General features: G+C 46.3%; 2 protein-coding genes across 4 annotated transcripts in view; both read left to right on the plus strand.

Moving 5' to 3' along the window:
- Positions 1 to 16,354, plus strand: part of LOC127051675 (cytochrome P450 2D17-like) — a 204,937-nt gene that overhangs the window by 101,407 nt on the left and 87,176 nt on the right. The window lies entirely within an intron of this gene.
- Positions 10,126 to 10,650, plus strand: LOC127052127 (elongin-B-like). Its single transcript, XM_050955457.1, has one exon. It carries the CDS (start codon positions 10,146 to 10,148, stop codon positions 10,539 to 10,541), a length of 396 nt encoding a protein of 131 aa, XP_050811414.1. The 5' UTR covers positions 10,126 to 10,145; the 3' UTR covers positions 10,542 to 10,650.

A 16,354-nucleotide genomic window follows, 5' to 3' on the forward strand; every position in this document is an offset into this window, starting at 1 on the left:
TTTACGCCAGCTGAGGATCTGTCCCAATATGTACTTTATAGTTTAGTTTAATTCCAGTTTTGATCTTCTCTTTTTCTCTTGACACAAACATAAGATGAAGGAACCACATGTGTTCAGTGGAGTCCAAACCACGTGTTTATTGGAAATATGCAACATGCCAGGAATTCCTCCATGTTCACATTGCTGCTGTGGTTGGGTTCTGGCAACTTCTAAAAAACCTGAACACGGGGAATGGAACAAAAAGGCTCACAAACTATTTAAAGGGATATTATGCTATGTCTGTGCACAACATCTTCCTTCCTCCATTACATATGTTCCTTTCACTTTCAGCCCAGAAAAGTGTTAAGAGGTTTCTATTCCAAAGAAACGGTGTTATGTCACAGTAACGGTAGGCAACCTATGACACATGTGCCAAAGGCGGCATACAAGCTGATTTTCAGTGGCACTCACACTGCCTGGGTCCTGGCCACTGGTCCGGGGGGCTCTGCATTTTAATTTAATTTTAGATGAAGCTTCTTAAATATTTTTAAAACCTTATTGACTTTGCATACAAGAATAGTTTAGAGTGAATAAATGAAGACTCTGCACAGTACTTCTGAAAGGTTGCCGACCCCTGTCTTAGAGTCAAGCGGCTATAGGAGGAATTGCCACTAAACTGTCTCAAAATATTGTGTTTTGTGCACGATAACCCTGTAATTTGCCCTTGCAAAGAATTGATATAATCTGTGTATTGTATACAAAATAGTAAAATTATGTGAATAAAAAGAGGAATCTTTTATTCTTTAATGTTTATTACTTCCTGTCTCTTTAGTTCTTGAAAATTACTTGCCTGTGGCACCTCATCTCAAGTACACACTCTATGTTACTGTGAGAAAGGAGACGTGGGCTGCGTGACTAGACATCAAGGGATGAGGGTGTGGTTATTTTGCTTGGGGAATTGCAGAGTGAATTGTGATGTAAGGTAGGGAGCAGATCACATTCGCTGTTGGCTAGATTATGAATAGTTCAGACAAAAAAATTGTTTTTAACCTAAAAGCCTCTTGTTCCCAAAGGAAAGCAGCTAATTTACACCGAGGGTATGTCTACACTATGGGATAATTCTGATTTTACATAAACCGGTTTTGTAAAACAGATTGTATAAAGTCGAGTGCACGCGGCCACACTAAGCACATTAATTCGGCTGTGTGCGTCCATGTATCGAGGCTAGCATCGATTTCTGGAGCGTTGCACTGTGGGTAGCTATCCCATAGTTATCCCATAGTTCCCGCAGTCTCCCCCTCCCCTTGGAATTCTGGGTTGAGATCTCAGTGGCTGATGGGGCAAAAATCATTGTCGCGGGTGGTTCTGGGTAAATGTCGTCAGTCATTCCTTCCTCCGGGAAAGCAACGGCAGACAATCATTTCGCGCCCTTTTTCCCTGGATTGCCTTCGCAGACGCCATAGCATGGCAACCATGGAGCCTTTTTTTCCTTTTGTCACTGTCACCGTATGTGTACTGGATGCCGCTGACAGAGGCGGTACTGCAGCACTACATAGCAGCATTCATTTTCTTTTGCATGATAGCAGAGACGGTTATCAGTCATTCTGTACCGTCTGCTGCCATTGTAAATTGGCAATGAGATGACGGTTATCTGTCGTTCTGTACCGTCTGCTGCTATTATGGGTGCCCCTGACTGAGGTCGGCTGGGGGCGCAAAGGCAAAAATGGGAATGACTCCCCAAGTCAATCCCTCCTTTATGGTATCTAAAAATAGAGTCAGTCCTGCCTAGAATATGGGGCAAGTGTAACAGAGAACCAGTGTATCAGAGAACCAGAGAGCACAGCCACTCCGTGTCAGATCCCACAGAAATGATGCCATTCACGGGGGGTGCCCCTGCAACAACCCCACCCATTGCTTCCCTCCTCCCCCAACCTTCCTGGGCTACCGTGGCAGTGTCCCCCCCATTTGTGTCATGAAATTATAAAGAATGCAGGAATAAGAAACACTGACTTGTTAGTGAGAGAAAATGTGGAGGAGGCAGCCTCCAGCTGCTATGATAGTCCAGGCAGGACATCAAGCGGTGTGGGGGAGAGGAGCCCAGCATCCCGCTGCTATGATAGTCCAGGCAGTACAGAATCTTTTCTTTACACATGAAAGGGAGGGGGCTGATGGAGCTCAGCCCCCAGTTACTATGATGAAGACGGTTACCAGCCGTTCTGTCCCATCTACTGGGAATGACCAGGAATCATTCCTATTTTTACCCAGGTGCCCCCGGCCAGCCTCTTCTGAGGCCAGCCAGTAGTACTCAGCAGCTATCAAGCATATTGTACTGTCTGTCACTGGGGAGGGAAGAAGAGCGGATGCTGCTCTTTACTGCCACAGTATTGCATCTGCCAGCAGCATTCAGTACACATAGGGTGACATTAAAAAAAAGTCAAGAAACGATATTTTCCCCTTTTCTTTCACGTGGGGGGGAGGGAGCTATACCCTGACGAGCTATACCCTGAACCATGCCGGACAATGTGTTTGAACCTACGGGCATTGGGAGCTCAGCCAAGAATGCAAATACTTTTCGGAGACTGCTGTGGACACTGGGATAGCTGGAGTCCTCAGTACCCCCTCCCTCCCTCCATGAGCGTCCATTTGATTCTTTGGCTTTCCGTTACGCTTGTCATGCAGCACTGTGTAGCTTGGTGATTTTTTTCAAACGCTTTGGCACTTTGTCTTCTGTAACGGAGCTCTGATAGAACAGATTTGTCTCCCCATACAACGATCAGATCCAGTATCTCCCATACGGTCCATGCTGGAGCTCTTTTTGGATTTGGGACTGCATCACCACCCGTGCTGATCAGAGCTCCACACTGGGCAAACAGGAAATGAAATTCAAAAGTTCATGGGGCTTTTCCTGTCAACCTGGCCACTGCATCCGAGTTCAGATTGCTGTCCAGAGCGGTCACAGTGGTGCACTGTGGGATACCGCCCGGAGGTCAATACCATCGATTTGCGGCCACACTAACCCTAATCCGATATGGTAATACCGATTTCAGCGCTACTCCTCTCGTTGGGGAGGAGTAGAGAAACCGATTTAAAGAGCCCTTTATATCGATATAAAGGGCCTCGTAGTGTGGATGAGTGCGGCATTAAATCGGTTTAACGCTGCTAAAATTGGTTTAAACACGTAGTGTAGACCAGGCCTTAGTTTCCCATAGCCCTGTCTAGGCTGTAGAAAGCAGAGACTAGCCAGCACACATCAGCACTTCAGCCAAGCCACCTGTCCACCCACAGACCGCCCAGCCACACAGCCTGGAGAAATGGAGTAGACTGTTATCAAACTGTAACAGGGAGATGATGATGATAATATTTCCTTTGTTCCACTGTATCTGCCTTGCCTGTTTAGAATGTAAACTCTTCAGGGCTGGGATGGTCTCCTACTGTATATCTGTACAGTGCCCAGCACAAAGAGACTTCCAGGTACTATGCTAATAGAAACAATACCTACTTGTTTGGATACTCCCCTGTTGCAGCTGACATTTGCCTGTCATGGATGAGACCGTATTCCCTTTGGACTCCCTTAAGACTAGTCCTTCATTAGGGTACTACTGACTAATGCAGAGTACTTCCTGCCCTGCGAATGGAACACATTGCCTCCAATGCAGTAAAGTTTACCAGCATACAGTAACATTTCTAACTATGAGTAATGGGATCAGCACCCAGCTCTCATGAGTGCTCCCTTTTCTCTGGCCAATATGCTTGCGATCCCAGTTTTTTTCGGGGTGGCACGCTCCTCTCGTGAGTCCCTCCCCCCTAGCCAATGGTTCTCTCAGCGGGTCTTCAGTGATTCAGCTCTCCAGCTGAGTTTAAGTCCGGGGGTGCTGCAGGTGCTGGGGGAGGTGACTCTGGATCCCTGCTGGTACTGGGGGAGGGAGGGTTGGTGGGACTCCCTACTCGGCTCTGCATCCCTGCAGCTCCTAGGCACCAGAAGTAGGGGCGAGGGCAGGGGCTTCTCCACTGCTCCCGCCACAAGTACCAGCTGTCACCGGTTCCATTGGCCGGGAACCACAGCCAATTGGAGATGTGGGGGTGGGGCCTACAGGTGCCATCAGCATGCAGTGCAAAGACCCCCATCCCCACCCCTCTATTGCCTAGGATCTGCAGGGGAGTCCCCCACCCCAGCAAGCACCCTCCCCACCCCCACCCCTAGCTCTAAGCCCCCTCCCACACACCCAAACTACTGCTGCTGGCCCAGAGACTGCCCGGCTCAGGCAGCCACTGGACCAGCACCAGCCACTGCAGAACTTAGGGAGATCACGGAAAGTCATGGAATCCGTGACAGACTCGCAGCCTTATGCATGGTGACTAGCCACAGGGCTGGAACAGCAGATGAAAGAAACATAGAATAATGACAGTGGAAGCAATTAATGGATGCAACCTACAGTGTTACTAGCAGCACAGAGGCTCTGTGAATTGCTGTAGTGAAGGAGGAGAAACAGGGGCACCAGAGGGAGAATTTGGACTGGGCAATAACCAAAGCCTTTCTAGAATTTCCAGGTCTGTCTGGGGAGTCCCAGGATGCATATATGGCAATAAGCCAATGTAGCTGAAGGAGGAGGAATTGTGGGATAAGGGGCCTCTGCACTAGGTATATAACTCTGTATTGTAATGTTGTTGGCAGGACCAGCCCTGGATCAAATGGCGTCCCAGGCGAGGAATGTCTTTGGCGCCCTCCCCCACCACTCCTCCAAAAAAATTCCCCTCCAATTTGTTAAACTTTTGAATACCTTATTTTTTATTGCACTTGTAACCCATTTCACGACTTGGATGCACGATTTGCATGCAGGAGTTATCCCTGTCATATAAGATGATAAATGTGCATGTTAGGATCGCCTGGGTTGCCTGCTCCTAAATCCAGCTCTGATGCAGGAAAGGCAGCACTGAATGGACACATGGGTTCCATCAGTAGCTCAGGCCCAGTTGTGGATGCCCAGTTGTATCCTTCTATGATCTCAGCCACACTGGTCACATCCCTCTGGGTGCACTTTGTATAGTTACGCCCACCTCCATTACACCAGCACCCACTGTGGACTTCCCAGTCCAAATGTCCAGCAGCTACCCTGGTTAGTCAGCTCCCATGGGCCAATGTCCATGCTTTTCGGTGGCAATTGGATATCGGGGACAGCTCACTGTGGAGGTCTCATTCTGAAGTTCTGCAGTCAACACTGGATATTCTGGGTCTCAAAATTCAGTCCCACCAGTCTTGGGGGCCTGGTCTGGATCCAATAGTGATGACTGTCATCCTTAAGCACACATGGAGCCGGCGTTCCTGGAGACGGTTGGTGCACATCTAGTGCTTCTTATTATTGTTGCTGTTTTTGGTTATTTAAAGGTCCAATTAGCATTCCAGGAACACTGAATAATAAAATAAACAAATAAACCTTCCAGCCTTGAAGTGCCTTGTGCATCCAAAGTCTGACTGCAATGCTTTTGCTGTGTTTCCAGCCCATTCCATTCTCCTCAGCCTGTATTCAGTGATATTGCAAGAGAAGTTGAGCAAGCAAGGTCCCCAAAGGCAAACCCTTCTCCATAACCTTGAGTAGTTTTGTGTGTTGGCTTCTGTGCTAGCTCTGGTTATGGTGTCATGCTTCATGGGTGCTACAGGAGTTCACAAAATGCAGGCTCACCAGAACTGTCATATGGAAGCTCTTATGTTTATTATGGAAGTTTACAGCAAAACCCTGACCTATGAAATCAATGGGGGCTTGACCTTGACTTCAGTAGGTCTAGGATTCCCAGATTGTAACTCCATAGTTAAGAATGAGTTGAGTTTTATGCTTAAAGCAGAACTTTAAAGTTTAAAGCTAAAAGCTAAACCTCTTTGCTATGTACGAGGAGTACAATGTATCGTTCCCAAATCTATGGCACTGAGTACTGTAACCCTTTGGCCAAAGGCGTTGGCAGCAGCACGGGCCAGTGCCTTCTTACTAGACTATTTGCTTAATTTTGGCTCAAGTCTCCACCCAATAATCTGGGTCCCTATATCCAATCTAGGCACCTTTGATAGGGGAATCCATTCCTGCTTGCTCTGCCACCTCCTGCTATAACAGTTTCAGTAGCTAGGACAGGGAGACCTCACCAAAGTCTTTAGACCAGTGTAGACGGATGCTGTAAACTCCTCTGCTTCCACCATAGTCCACACAGCAGCTCTCAGTCTGCTTGCAAGTTGTAGGTGAGACCCATTGCCACTTTGCTGCACTCACTGCTGGCCAGGTGACCAGAACTGCAGAATGGTTCTGTCCTCCACTTGCTCGATGACTAGAAGCACTGCTGAGCTCTGCCCCATCAGGCAACGGTAGCTTTCAGCTCAGTTCTGTTTTGTTTTTTTAAGGTATTGGAGGAATCAGGGATCTAACAGTCCCATAAGAGTTCTAAACCCCTGTGGAAGCATTCCCAGAAATTAACCAAGAACAGACAATTTCTCTTTTTTCCGGAACTTGGGCTCCTTCTGTTCAAGGACTCTTACCAGACCTCGACAAACATAAGTCTTCTTTAGAGTGAGCCTGTACTCAGTCATTGTTCAGGATTTGCCCAGATGGTTCCCGCCAGAGTAATCTGCAAAATATGGTCCGCAAGTACAAAGCTCAGCCAAATTATACTCCTATGTCCCCAAATTACGTGAAGCTAATATGTAAATATGGTGCTGCCTTGCTCAGTCCATGCCCCTTGGTCTCCAGCAGATGACAGCAGAGAGCTGACTGTTACCTTCCTTCTTTCCCTACTGACTGTCTTCCCTGAGGATTTACAGGTCAAATTGTTAATTAGTTAGCGTTAAAATCAATCAAAAGTGAGCTTTTAAGAAATGCTGCACTTGGCTCATCTTGTCTTTGACTGAACGATCCTAATAACGGAGTAAGACAGACAGTTCTGTGTGGTTAAATCTCCTAGAAAACACATGCATAAACAATATTGAAGAAATTAGGTTGTAATTAAGTTATATTCTTAATGATTGATGTCTAATTGTTATAATTCCAGTCATGGACGACTCAAATCCTTCTTAAGTAGTGTCATTGTGATGGTTAGAAACAGTTAGAGCAGCCATATATTTAAAGAAGAAACAAACAAACCCTAGATAGTGATGTCAGAAGTAACAAAACCAGTCAAACCTCTTCCTTTCTAGCTAATTTGCCTGCTATAATTCTATTGCTCAAGTGGAGCGGTGGAGGGAGTGGGACGGTATCAAGAGCCCTCACCAGTACATTTTTTGACTCCAATATCATGAGATTGGCTCCCACCTGCGACGACTCCTACAGATTTTGCGTAAAATTATAGCCTGTGTGAAATGGGGACAGGCACACCTTCCTCACCACTCCTATGAGGTCTGGGGAGGAGCTGAAGAGAAACAATAACTACAGAGCCCGGCACTTTGCTGTTTGTAAAGTCCTGTGCAGACTTATGGCACTTTGTTATTAGAAGAGAGGGTGTGACTAGAATAGAATAGCTAGAGAAATAGATAGAAAAACAGAGGAAAAGGAAGAGAGGGATGGGAGGAGTGAAAGAGGGAATGTAGGAGAAAGAAACTGAAAGACAGACTGGGAGAAGGTGAAAGAGGCAGAAGGAAATTGTTGGAAGGGAAAGGGAAAAAACTTACTGGGGGAAAGAGTGAGGTAACACTTGGCCTCTCTTTTGCTGTCTTTATCCTGGTTTTCGATCACAGGAAGCGCAGAAAAAGATGGAAAAACTACCCCCCGGGTCCTGTCTCCTTCCCTTTCGTTGGGAACTTGCTGCAGGTGAATTTCCAGTGTCCTCGCCTGGCTTTAACTGAGGTAAGTGCCAGAGTGACAGATGCCTTTCACTGACTGGCAGAGGGGGTTGGTGAATAGCACTCATGCCAGATCAGTTTCCAGTTTTTGAGTGGCAGCTGAAGTGCATTTATTATTTACTGCATTGCAGAAAGATTTCAATCTATAAAAGGAGAAAAAGCTAAACAATAAAAGCAAAGCAGAAAAGCATTTTACATTTACATCATGTGAGCTTGTGACATCCCCCTCTCACTGTAATCAGTGTGGGTGGTTGGTTAATTGTTGATCAGTCATACACTATGGAACCGTGTGTACATCGAGATTGTAAATCAGTTTGTTACTATAAAAAAAGCATTGACGCTAGCTTACACTACTGTAATGGTTGCGAAAGCAGCAATGTAAGTGCCTTATTCTTCATTTGGGCCCTTAAACTAGGACTTGGACACACCCTCCCAAGGTGTGTGTGTAAATTGGAGAATTACATCACTTTAGCGATGGTTCCCATACACAGCTGTACAGCAGAGCTGGTGGGAATGTTTTCATTGAACCAGTTTTTAGACAACAAATGCTGGTTTTAATGACTATTCCCCATTGGTGGCCTTTTGAAGGGAAAATTTATTCACTTTGGAAAAAGTTTGTTTCACAGTTCTTCATTTTTAATTATTTTTATATTATTTCGTAACGCATCAGCAGTACTATTCAGAGCACTATTACCACTGACATGTTATGGATAAAATGTAACTAGACAAATAAAAAAGCTCCATATAATAAAACAGCCTTAGAATCCATACTTCCAGATTTCAAAATGACATTTTGAAACATAAACTTTTCAGAACAGGACTTTTTTGGGAATTTCAATACCTGGGAAATTTGTTTTCATTCTGATTCTAACTGGAAACAATTTTCAAAATGTCAAAGTTTCTCGCTGACTGGAAATTGAGTTTTGAGCAGCGCAAATGGACAGCCAAGTATTGGTGCAGTGAGACAGTATTTTCATAGAATCATAGAATATCAGGGTTGGAAGGGACTTCAGGCGGTCATCTAGTCCAACCCCCTGCTCAAAGCAGGACCAATTCCCAACTAAATCATTCCAGCCAGGGCTTTGTCAAGCCTGACCGTAAAAACCTCCAAGGAAAGAGATTCCACCACCTCCCTAGGTAACCCATTCCAGTGCTTCACCACTCTCTGAGTGAAAAAGTTTTTCCTAATATCCAACCTAAACCTCCCCCACTGCAACTTGAGACCATTACTCCTTGTTCTGTCATCAGGTACCACTGAAAACAGTCTAGATCCATCCTCTTTGGAACCCTCTTTCAGGTAGTTGAAAGCAGCTATCAAATCCCCCCTCATTCTTTTCTTCTGCAGATTAAACAATCCCAGTTCCCTCAGCCTCTCCTTATAAGTCATGTGCTCCAGGCCCCTCATCATTTTTGTTGCCCTCTGCTGGACTCTTTCCAATTTTTCCACATCCTTCTTGTAGTGTGGGGCCCAAAACTGGACACAGTACTCCAGATGAGGCCTCACCAAAGTCGAATAATGGGGAATGATCACATCCCTTGATCTGCTGGCAATGCCCCTACTTACACAGCCCTAAATGTCAGTAGCCTTCTTGGCAACAAGGGAACACTGTTGACTCATATCCAGCTTCTCGTCCACTGTAACCCCTAGTTCCTTTTCTGCAGAACCGCTTCCTAGCCATTCGGTCCCTAGTCTGTAACAGTGAATGGGATTCTTCCGTCCTAAGTGCAGGACTCTGCACTTGTCCTTGTTGAACCTCATCCGATTTCTTTTCACCCAGTCCTGTAATTTGTCTAGGTCCCTCTGTATCCTATCCCTACCCTCCAGCGTATCTACCACTCCTCCCAGTTTGGTGTCATCTGCAAACTTGCTGAGAGTGCAGTCCACGCCATCCTCCAGATCATTAATGAAGATATTGAACAAAACCGGCCCCAGGACCAACCCTTGGGGCACTCCACTTGATACCGGCTGCCAACTAGACATGGAGCCATTGATCACTACCCATTGAGCCCGACGATCTAGCCAGCTTTCTATCCACCTTATAGTCCAATCATCCAGCCCATACTTCTTTAACTTGCTGGCAAGAATACTGTGGGAAACAGTATCAAAAGCTTTGCTAAAGTCAAGGAATAACACATCTACTGCTTTCCCCTCACCCACAGAGCCAGTTCTCTTATCACAGAAGGCAATTAGGTTAATTAGGCATGACTTATCCTTGGCGAATCCATGCTGACTGTTCCTGATCACTTTGCTCTCCTCTAAGTGCTTCAGAATTGATTCCCTGAGGACCTGCTCCATGATTTTTCCAGTGATTGAGGTGAGGCTGACTGGCCTGTACGGTGGCGGAGCCGGTGGATGCGGCTGCGTCTGGGCGAGCCAGGAGCGGCCGGGATGGACGTGTTCCTGATGATCCGGCACCACAAGACAACCATCTTCACCGACGCCAAGGAGTCCAGCACCGTGTATGAGCTGAAGCGCATCGTGGAGGGCATCCTCAAGCGGCCCCCCGAGGAGCAGCGGCTCTACAAGGATGACCAGCTGCTAGACGACAGCAAGACCCTGGGAGACTGCAGCTTCACCAGCCAGACGGCGCGGCGCCAGGCCCCGGCCATGGTGGGCCTGGCTTTCCGAGCCGGGGATGACTCCTTCGAGGCTCTCCGCATCGACCCCTTCTCCAGCCCCCCAGAGCTCTCCGACGTCATGAAACCCCAAGACTCCAGCAGCAGCGCGAACGAACAGGCCGTGCAGTGAGATCGGGGGGAAGGCGCAGAGACCCACTCTGTCCCCACAGCATGTCTCCCCCGGCCCCCTAACACACAGCCCTCGCCTCCCTGCCTGGGATCAAACCCCCTTCACCCGCCCCCCCCGAAATCCACCTTCTCTTCAGTTTGGAGACAATAAAGGTTCCCTGGATCCTCCTACTTCCCTTTTTTAAAGATGGGCACTACACTAGCTTTTTTCCAGTCACCCGGGACCTCCCCCGTTCGCCATGAGTTTTCAAAGATAATGGCCAATGGCTCTGCAATCACATCCGCCAACTCCTTTAGCACCCTTGGATGCAGCGTATCCAGCCCCATGGACTTGTGCTCCTCCAGTTTTTCTAAATAGTCCCGAATCACTTCTTTCTCTGCAGAGGGCTGGTCACCTTCTCCCCGTACTGTGCTGCCCAGTGCAGCAATCTGGGAGCTGACCTTGTTCATGAAGACAGAGGCAAAAAAATCATTGAGTACATTAGCTTTTTCACATTCTCTGTCACTAGGTTGCCTCCTTCATTCAGTAAGGGGCCCACACTTTCCTTGACTTTCTTCTTGTTGCTAACATATCAGAAGAAACCCTTCTTGTTACTCTTAACATCTTTTGCTAGCTGCAACTCCAAGTGTGATTTGGCCTTCCTGATTTCACTCCTGCATGCCTGAGCAATATTTTTATACTCCTCCCTGGTCATTTGTCCAGTCTTCCACTTCTTGTAAGCTTCTTTTTTGCGTTTAAGATCAGCAAGGATTTCACTGTTAAGCCACCTGGTCGCCTGCTATATTTACTATTCTTCCTACACATCAGGATGGTTTGTTCCTGCAACCTCAGTAAGGATTCTTTAAAATACAACCAGCTCTCCTGGACTCCTTTCCACCTCATGTTATTTTCCCAGGGGATCCTGCCCATCAGCTCCCTGAGGGAGTCAAAGTCTGCTTTTCTGAAGTCCAGGGTCTGTATTCTGCTGCTCTCCTTTCTTCCTTGTCTCAGTATCCTGAACGCGACCATCTCATAGTCACTGCCTCCCAGGTTCCCATCCACTTTTGCTTCCCCTACTAATTCTTCCCTGTTTGTGAGCAGCAGGTCAAGAAGAGCTGTTAGTTGGTTCCTCCAGCACTTGCACCAGGAAATTGTCCTCTACACTTCCCAAAAACTTCCGGGATTCTCTGTGCACCACTGTATTGCTCTCCCAGCAGATATCAGGGTGATTAAAGTCTCCCATGAGAACTAGGGCCTGTGATCTAGTAACTTCTGCTAGTTGCCAGAAGAAAGCCTCATCCACCTCATTCCCCTGGTCTGGTGGTCTATAGCAGACTCCCACCATGACATCAGCCTTGTTGATCACACTTCTAAACTTAATCCAGTATTGTAAATATGAAATTGGAGCAGCCAAAGTTCCCTATTTGGGACACTGGGTTGAGAGCAGGCAAATCTTTCCTGACCCCTTGAAAGTGGAAGCCATTGTTAATGGCTTATATCCCAGAGCAAAACGGAGTTCCAGTCCTTCATAGGTTTGGTTAATTGTTACTGCTGATTTGTGCAAGGGTTCAGGGACATTGTGTCTGCTATCACAGGCTTGTGCAAGAAGACAAAACCAAACACAGTCACGTGGGCAAAAGCTTGTCCACAGGGTTTTGATAAGGTAAATGAACATTCTGTCTGAAAAGCCTGTTCTGGCCAGTCTTGATTTTGATAAAGTGTTTGAACTATGTACTGATGTGTCAGACATTGGTTTAAGTGCAGCAGCAGTACAATCAGGGGAAAGGAACAAAAGCCTCTTGCTTTCTTCCGGCAACTAGCAGAAGTTACTAGATCACAGGCCCTAGTTCTCATGGGAGACTTTAATCACCCTGATATGTGCTGGGAGAGCAATACAGCAGTGCACAGAGAATCCCGGACATTTTTGGGAAGTGTAGAGGACAATTTCCTGGTGCAAGTGCTGGAGGAACCAACTAGCAGAGCTCTTCTTGACCTGCTGCTCACAAACAGGGAAGAATTAGTAGGGGAAGCAAAAGTGGATGGGAACCTGAGAGGCAGTGACTATGAGATGGTCTCGTTCAGGATACTGAGACAAGGAAGAAAGGAGAGCAGCAGAATACAGACCCCCACTGAACAGAATTACAAGAAAAGGATGCTATGCTGTTGAGTAGGCAATCAAACAATTAAGGTCCTCTCTCTTTAGCAGAGAGTTCAAGGCTTGAACTGGCCAATCTCCATTAATCTGGGTACATAGAACCAAAGGCACCAATTCCAAACTGGGAGGTGGAGCATGAGGCTCCAAGAATATGACTTGGAAATTGTCCCAGTGGCTGGCCCTCCTACAGCACTGTAAGAGGGGAGATGTGACCACCTGAAGACCCCTTTGTGCTAACTGGCAAAGGGCACACTCAATTCACTGATGTCCAAATGTTTAGCCAAACAGTGTTTTGTAAGGTTTCCTATAGAACTGGTGACATGCTGGTCATGGATAACATTGTGTGATGTATGTATGGATTGTGTATAGAGAATTATGTATGTGTGTTGTAATATAGTCTTAAAATATGTTGTGGAGGCAACTGATAAACAAGGTTGTCGTAGAGAAAGGAGCTGGGGGGATGAAGGGGCTCTGATGTCAAGGTGTCTGTCCCCGCCCCGCCCCTCTGTACCTCATCTCTCAAGGGCCCAGGAGTGGGACATGGGACAGAGCTTGCTGGCAGCTGATGCTGTGTCTGAACAGGCAGGCTTCAGACTGGTGTGTCTCTCTCTCTCACGCACGCACACACACACACATTGTGTGTGTCTATCTGTATGTCTCTCTCTCTCTCTTACACTCACCTCCCAACACATTGTTATATTGTTTTTGTTGTCACTTCTTGATATTTCCTGCAATGTACATAAATTCTCTGTAATTTTAATCTTTTAAAAGTGCTGCTGTTTGAATTTTTGACTGGTCTATGCATTTCATAATTTATATTTCTCTCTTATGCTTAAATTTAATTCTTTGTGTAGTGAGTTCTAAAATGCCTAACCTGTCCTGCCTGTTGTAATTATCCCTATGGTCACATTTTAAAAATATATATTACGTCCAGGGTTTTTGTTTCTACATTACCTCAATATTGGTGCACAGAAGAAAATTCATTCGGTACATGGATGGAAAAAGTGAGAGGGAACTTTGCACAGGACTGTAAAAAGAAGTATGCTGTGTAGTTGTAGCCATGTCGTTCCCTGGGTATTAGAGGGACAAACTGGGTTCTGGCTCTATAAAAAGAAAGGGAGAGGACCCTTAGCTATCCATCACTTAAGGGGAAAAGAGGCCAGTATTCTTGAAAGCTGTTGAAAGTGAGTCCATCAGATATGTGAGCTGAAGAGGCCTAGAATTGACTGTAGGGGAGAAATTGCCTCAGACTGGGATTATAATCTGTTAACACGCTTTCTAATGTCTACACTTTTTCTTTTGTTTTATTTGTAACCATCTTCCGTTCCTATTATCTCTGCTTAATATCACTTAAATCTCTGTTCTTTATTCATAAATTTATTCATGTTTTATTATAAATTCATCTGAGCCCTGTTATATTAAAGTGGGGTGTGGATCCTCAGCTGAGCCAACAAGCTGGTGTGTCTCTCAGGAGGTAGATGGACTTCTGTGATTATCCAGTGACAGGGTCCAGACGCTACCAAGACATGTCACTGGGGCACTCAGGAACTGGGGTTCACTGAATGCTATTTGCAAAACCAGGTTTAGACTGGCAGAATCTTGAGGAGTTTGCTAGTAAGGCAGACAGACTGGTGTGGCAGGACACAAGTTTAAGATCCAGCAAAGATCTCTCTGGCTATGGCAGAGAGGTGACGGAATGACTTATGGTTCTGGGCTCACTAAGGAGAGTGTCACACATCACATCTATTAGAGTTTGCTTTCTGTGTAGAATAGCATTTCTAGAGGTTTGAGAAACACTATCCCTAACTTAAAGGTACTTTTGGGGCCAGGATGTGCCTGTTCTGCTCTCTTGCTCACAGTCAACAAGTTGCTTCTCCTCATGCCGGTTTTCTTGCTCCCATTGTCCCAATCTCTGTTGCTGTGTTGCATCTTTTATTTTTTTGATCAGTGTTACTTAATGAAAGGTGTCGGATTGACAGTCCCTTTTAGACTGAAATCCTCTGTCTGCAGAATGGGCAATGGTAATGCAAGATTTACGCAGGAACATATGCCTCACTAACTCCAATCCACACAGACCCACTCTAAACAGGAGAGAGGAGTTTGAGGTCCTTGCCTTTCCTCCAGAGACTGCAAATGTGGGATCCAGTCAGCACGCTGTGTGAATGTACCTAAATGCCTGGTGGGGTGTGTGTGTTTGTTTGATTTGTTCTGTAAAGTGAGCATCTGTCCCACTGGAAGGTGGGCAGAAACCACCAGTTTATGGTCACATAAGATATTGAAGAGTGACTGTTTGACCATTATAGTCCTGGGTTGATTTTGAACCAGAAACCTAGATGCAAAGGGCTCTATAGCCTATTCTCTTGAGTTACCTAGGGTATGTCTACACTATGAAATTATGTCAAATTTATAGAAATCAATTTTTAGAAATCGTTCTTATACAGTCGATTGTGTGTGTCTCTACACAAAATGCTCTAAGTGCGTTAACTCAGCGGACTGAGTCCACAGTACGGAGGCTAGCGCTGACTTCCAGAGCGTTGCACTGTTGGTAGCTACCCCACAGTTCCCACAGTCTCCACCGCCCATTGCAATTCTGGGTTGAGCTCTAAATGTCTGATGTGGCAAAAACAGTGTAGTGGGTGGTTCTGTGTACATGTTGTCATGTCCCTCTCTCCTTCCATCCCTCCCTCCATGAAAGCAATGGCAGACAATCATTTCCTGCCTTTTTTCCTGGATTACCTGAGCAGATGCCATACCATGGCAAGCATGGAGCCCGCTCAGCTCACTGTCACCATACGTCTCCTGTAGGGTGGCAGATGTTAAGGGGAAAATATCAAGACTGCCGTGGGGGGGGCTTTTTTTTTTTACACTCATCCGTCTGGGAATTCAGCAGCAATTCCTCTGGGTGGAGCTCAACCATATGCTGGAGCCATATGAGTTTGATGCTCCAGCAGCCTGAGCCCTGATTCCTACCTTCTGTCAGCAAACTGACACCAATCTTCAGCCTGCCACTTACTCTCTTCAGCCCACCACCTCTCTTCACGTTCATATTGTGCTTTCCTGCATTCTGACATTGTCTGCCTCCAGGCATTCTGCTGGGCTCTGTCAGTGCGGGAGGACAGCATGAACTCAGAGAACATTTCATCCCGAGTTGTTTTTTTGCCTTCTAATCTTCGCTAGCCTCTGTGAAGGAGAAACATACGCAGCTGGTGGTGGAAAAAAAAGGGAGAGTGGTAGTTAAAAAAACACATTTTATTGAACAATGGGTACACTCTTTCACGGTAAACCTTGCTGTTAACATTGCATAGCACAAGTGCTTTTGTTACAAGGTCGCATTTTGCCTCTTATTGAAGGAGGTACTGCCGGTGTGGTGTGAGAGATCACTCACGCAGGGCTGGGCAAAAGAATTTGGCCATGGTAAGCCTCAGTCTTTTGGCTTCTTTGAAACCATTCCCACATGTTATAAAGGTTAAACAACAGTGCCCTCATTTCCCATACCAAGCACCCATTGGGTTGGCCATTTAAAATGGATTCGCAATTTAAAAGGAGGGGCTGAGGTTTGCAGGTTAGCTTGCAGCACAAACCCAACTAATCCACTCCCCGCCCCCAATTCTCTGGGATGATCGGTTCACCCCTCCCCCGCACCATGTGGCTAACAGTGGGGAACATTTCTGTTCAGCCA

This window comes from Gopherus flavomarginatus, chromosome 1 (genome assembly GCF_025201925.1).
Source record: "Gopherus flavomarginatus isolate rGopFla2 chromosome 1, rGopFla2.mat.asm, whole genome shotgun sequence".
In the NCBI taxonomy this organism is placed as follows: Eukaryota; Metazoa; Chordata; order Testudines; family Testudinidae; genus Gopherus; species Gopherus flavomarginatus.

What these genes read in the sequence shown, in the direction of transcription:
- LOC127052127 (XM_050955457.1), top strand. Translation starts at nt 10,146, where the DNA reads ATGCGGCTGCGTCTGGGCGAGCCAGGAGCGGCCGGGATGGACGTGTTC.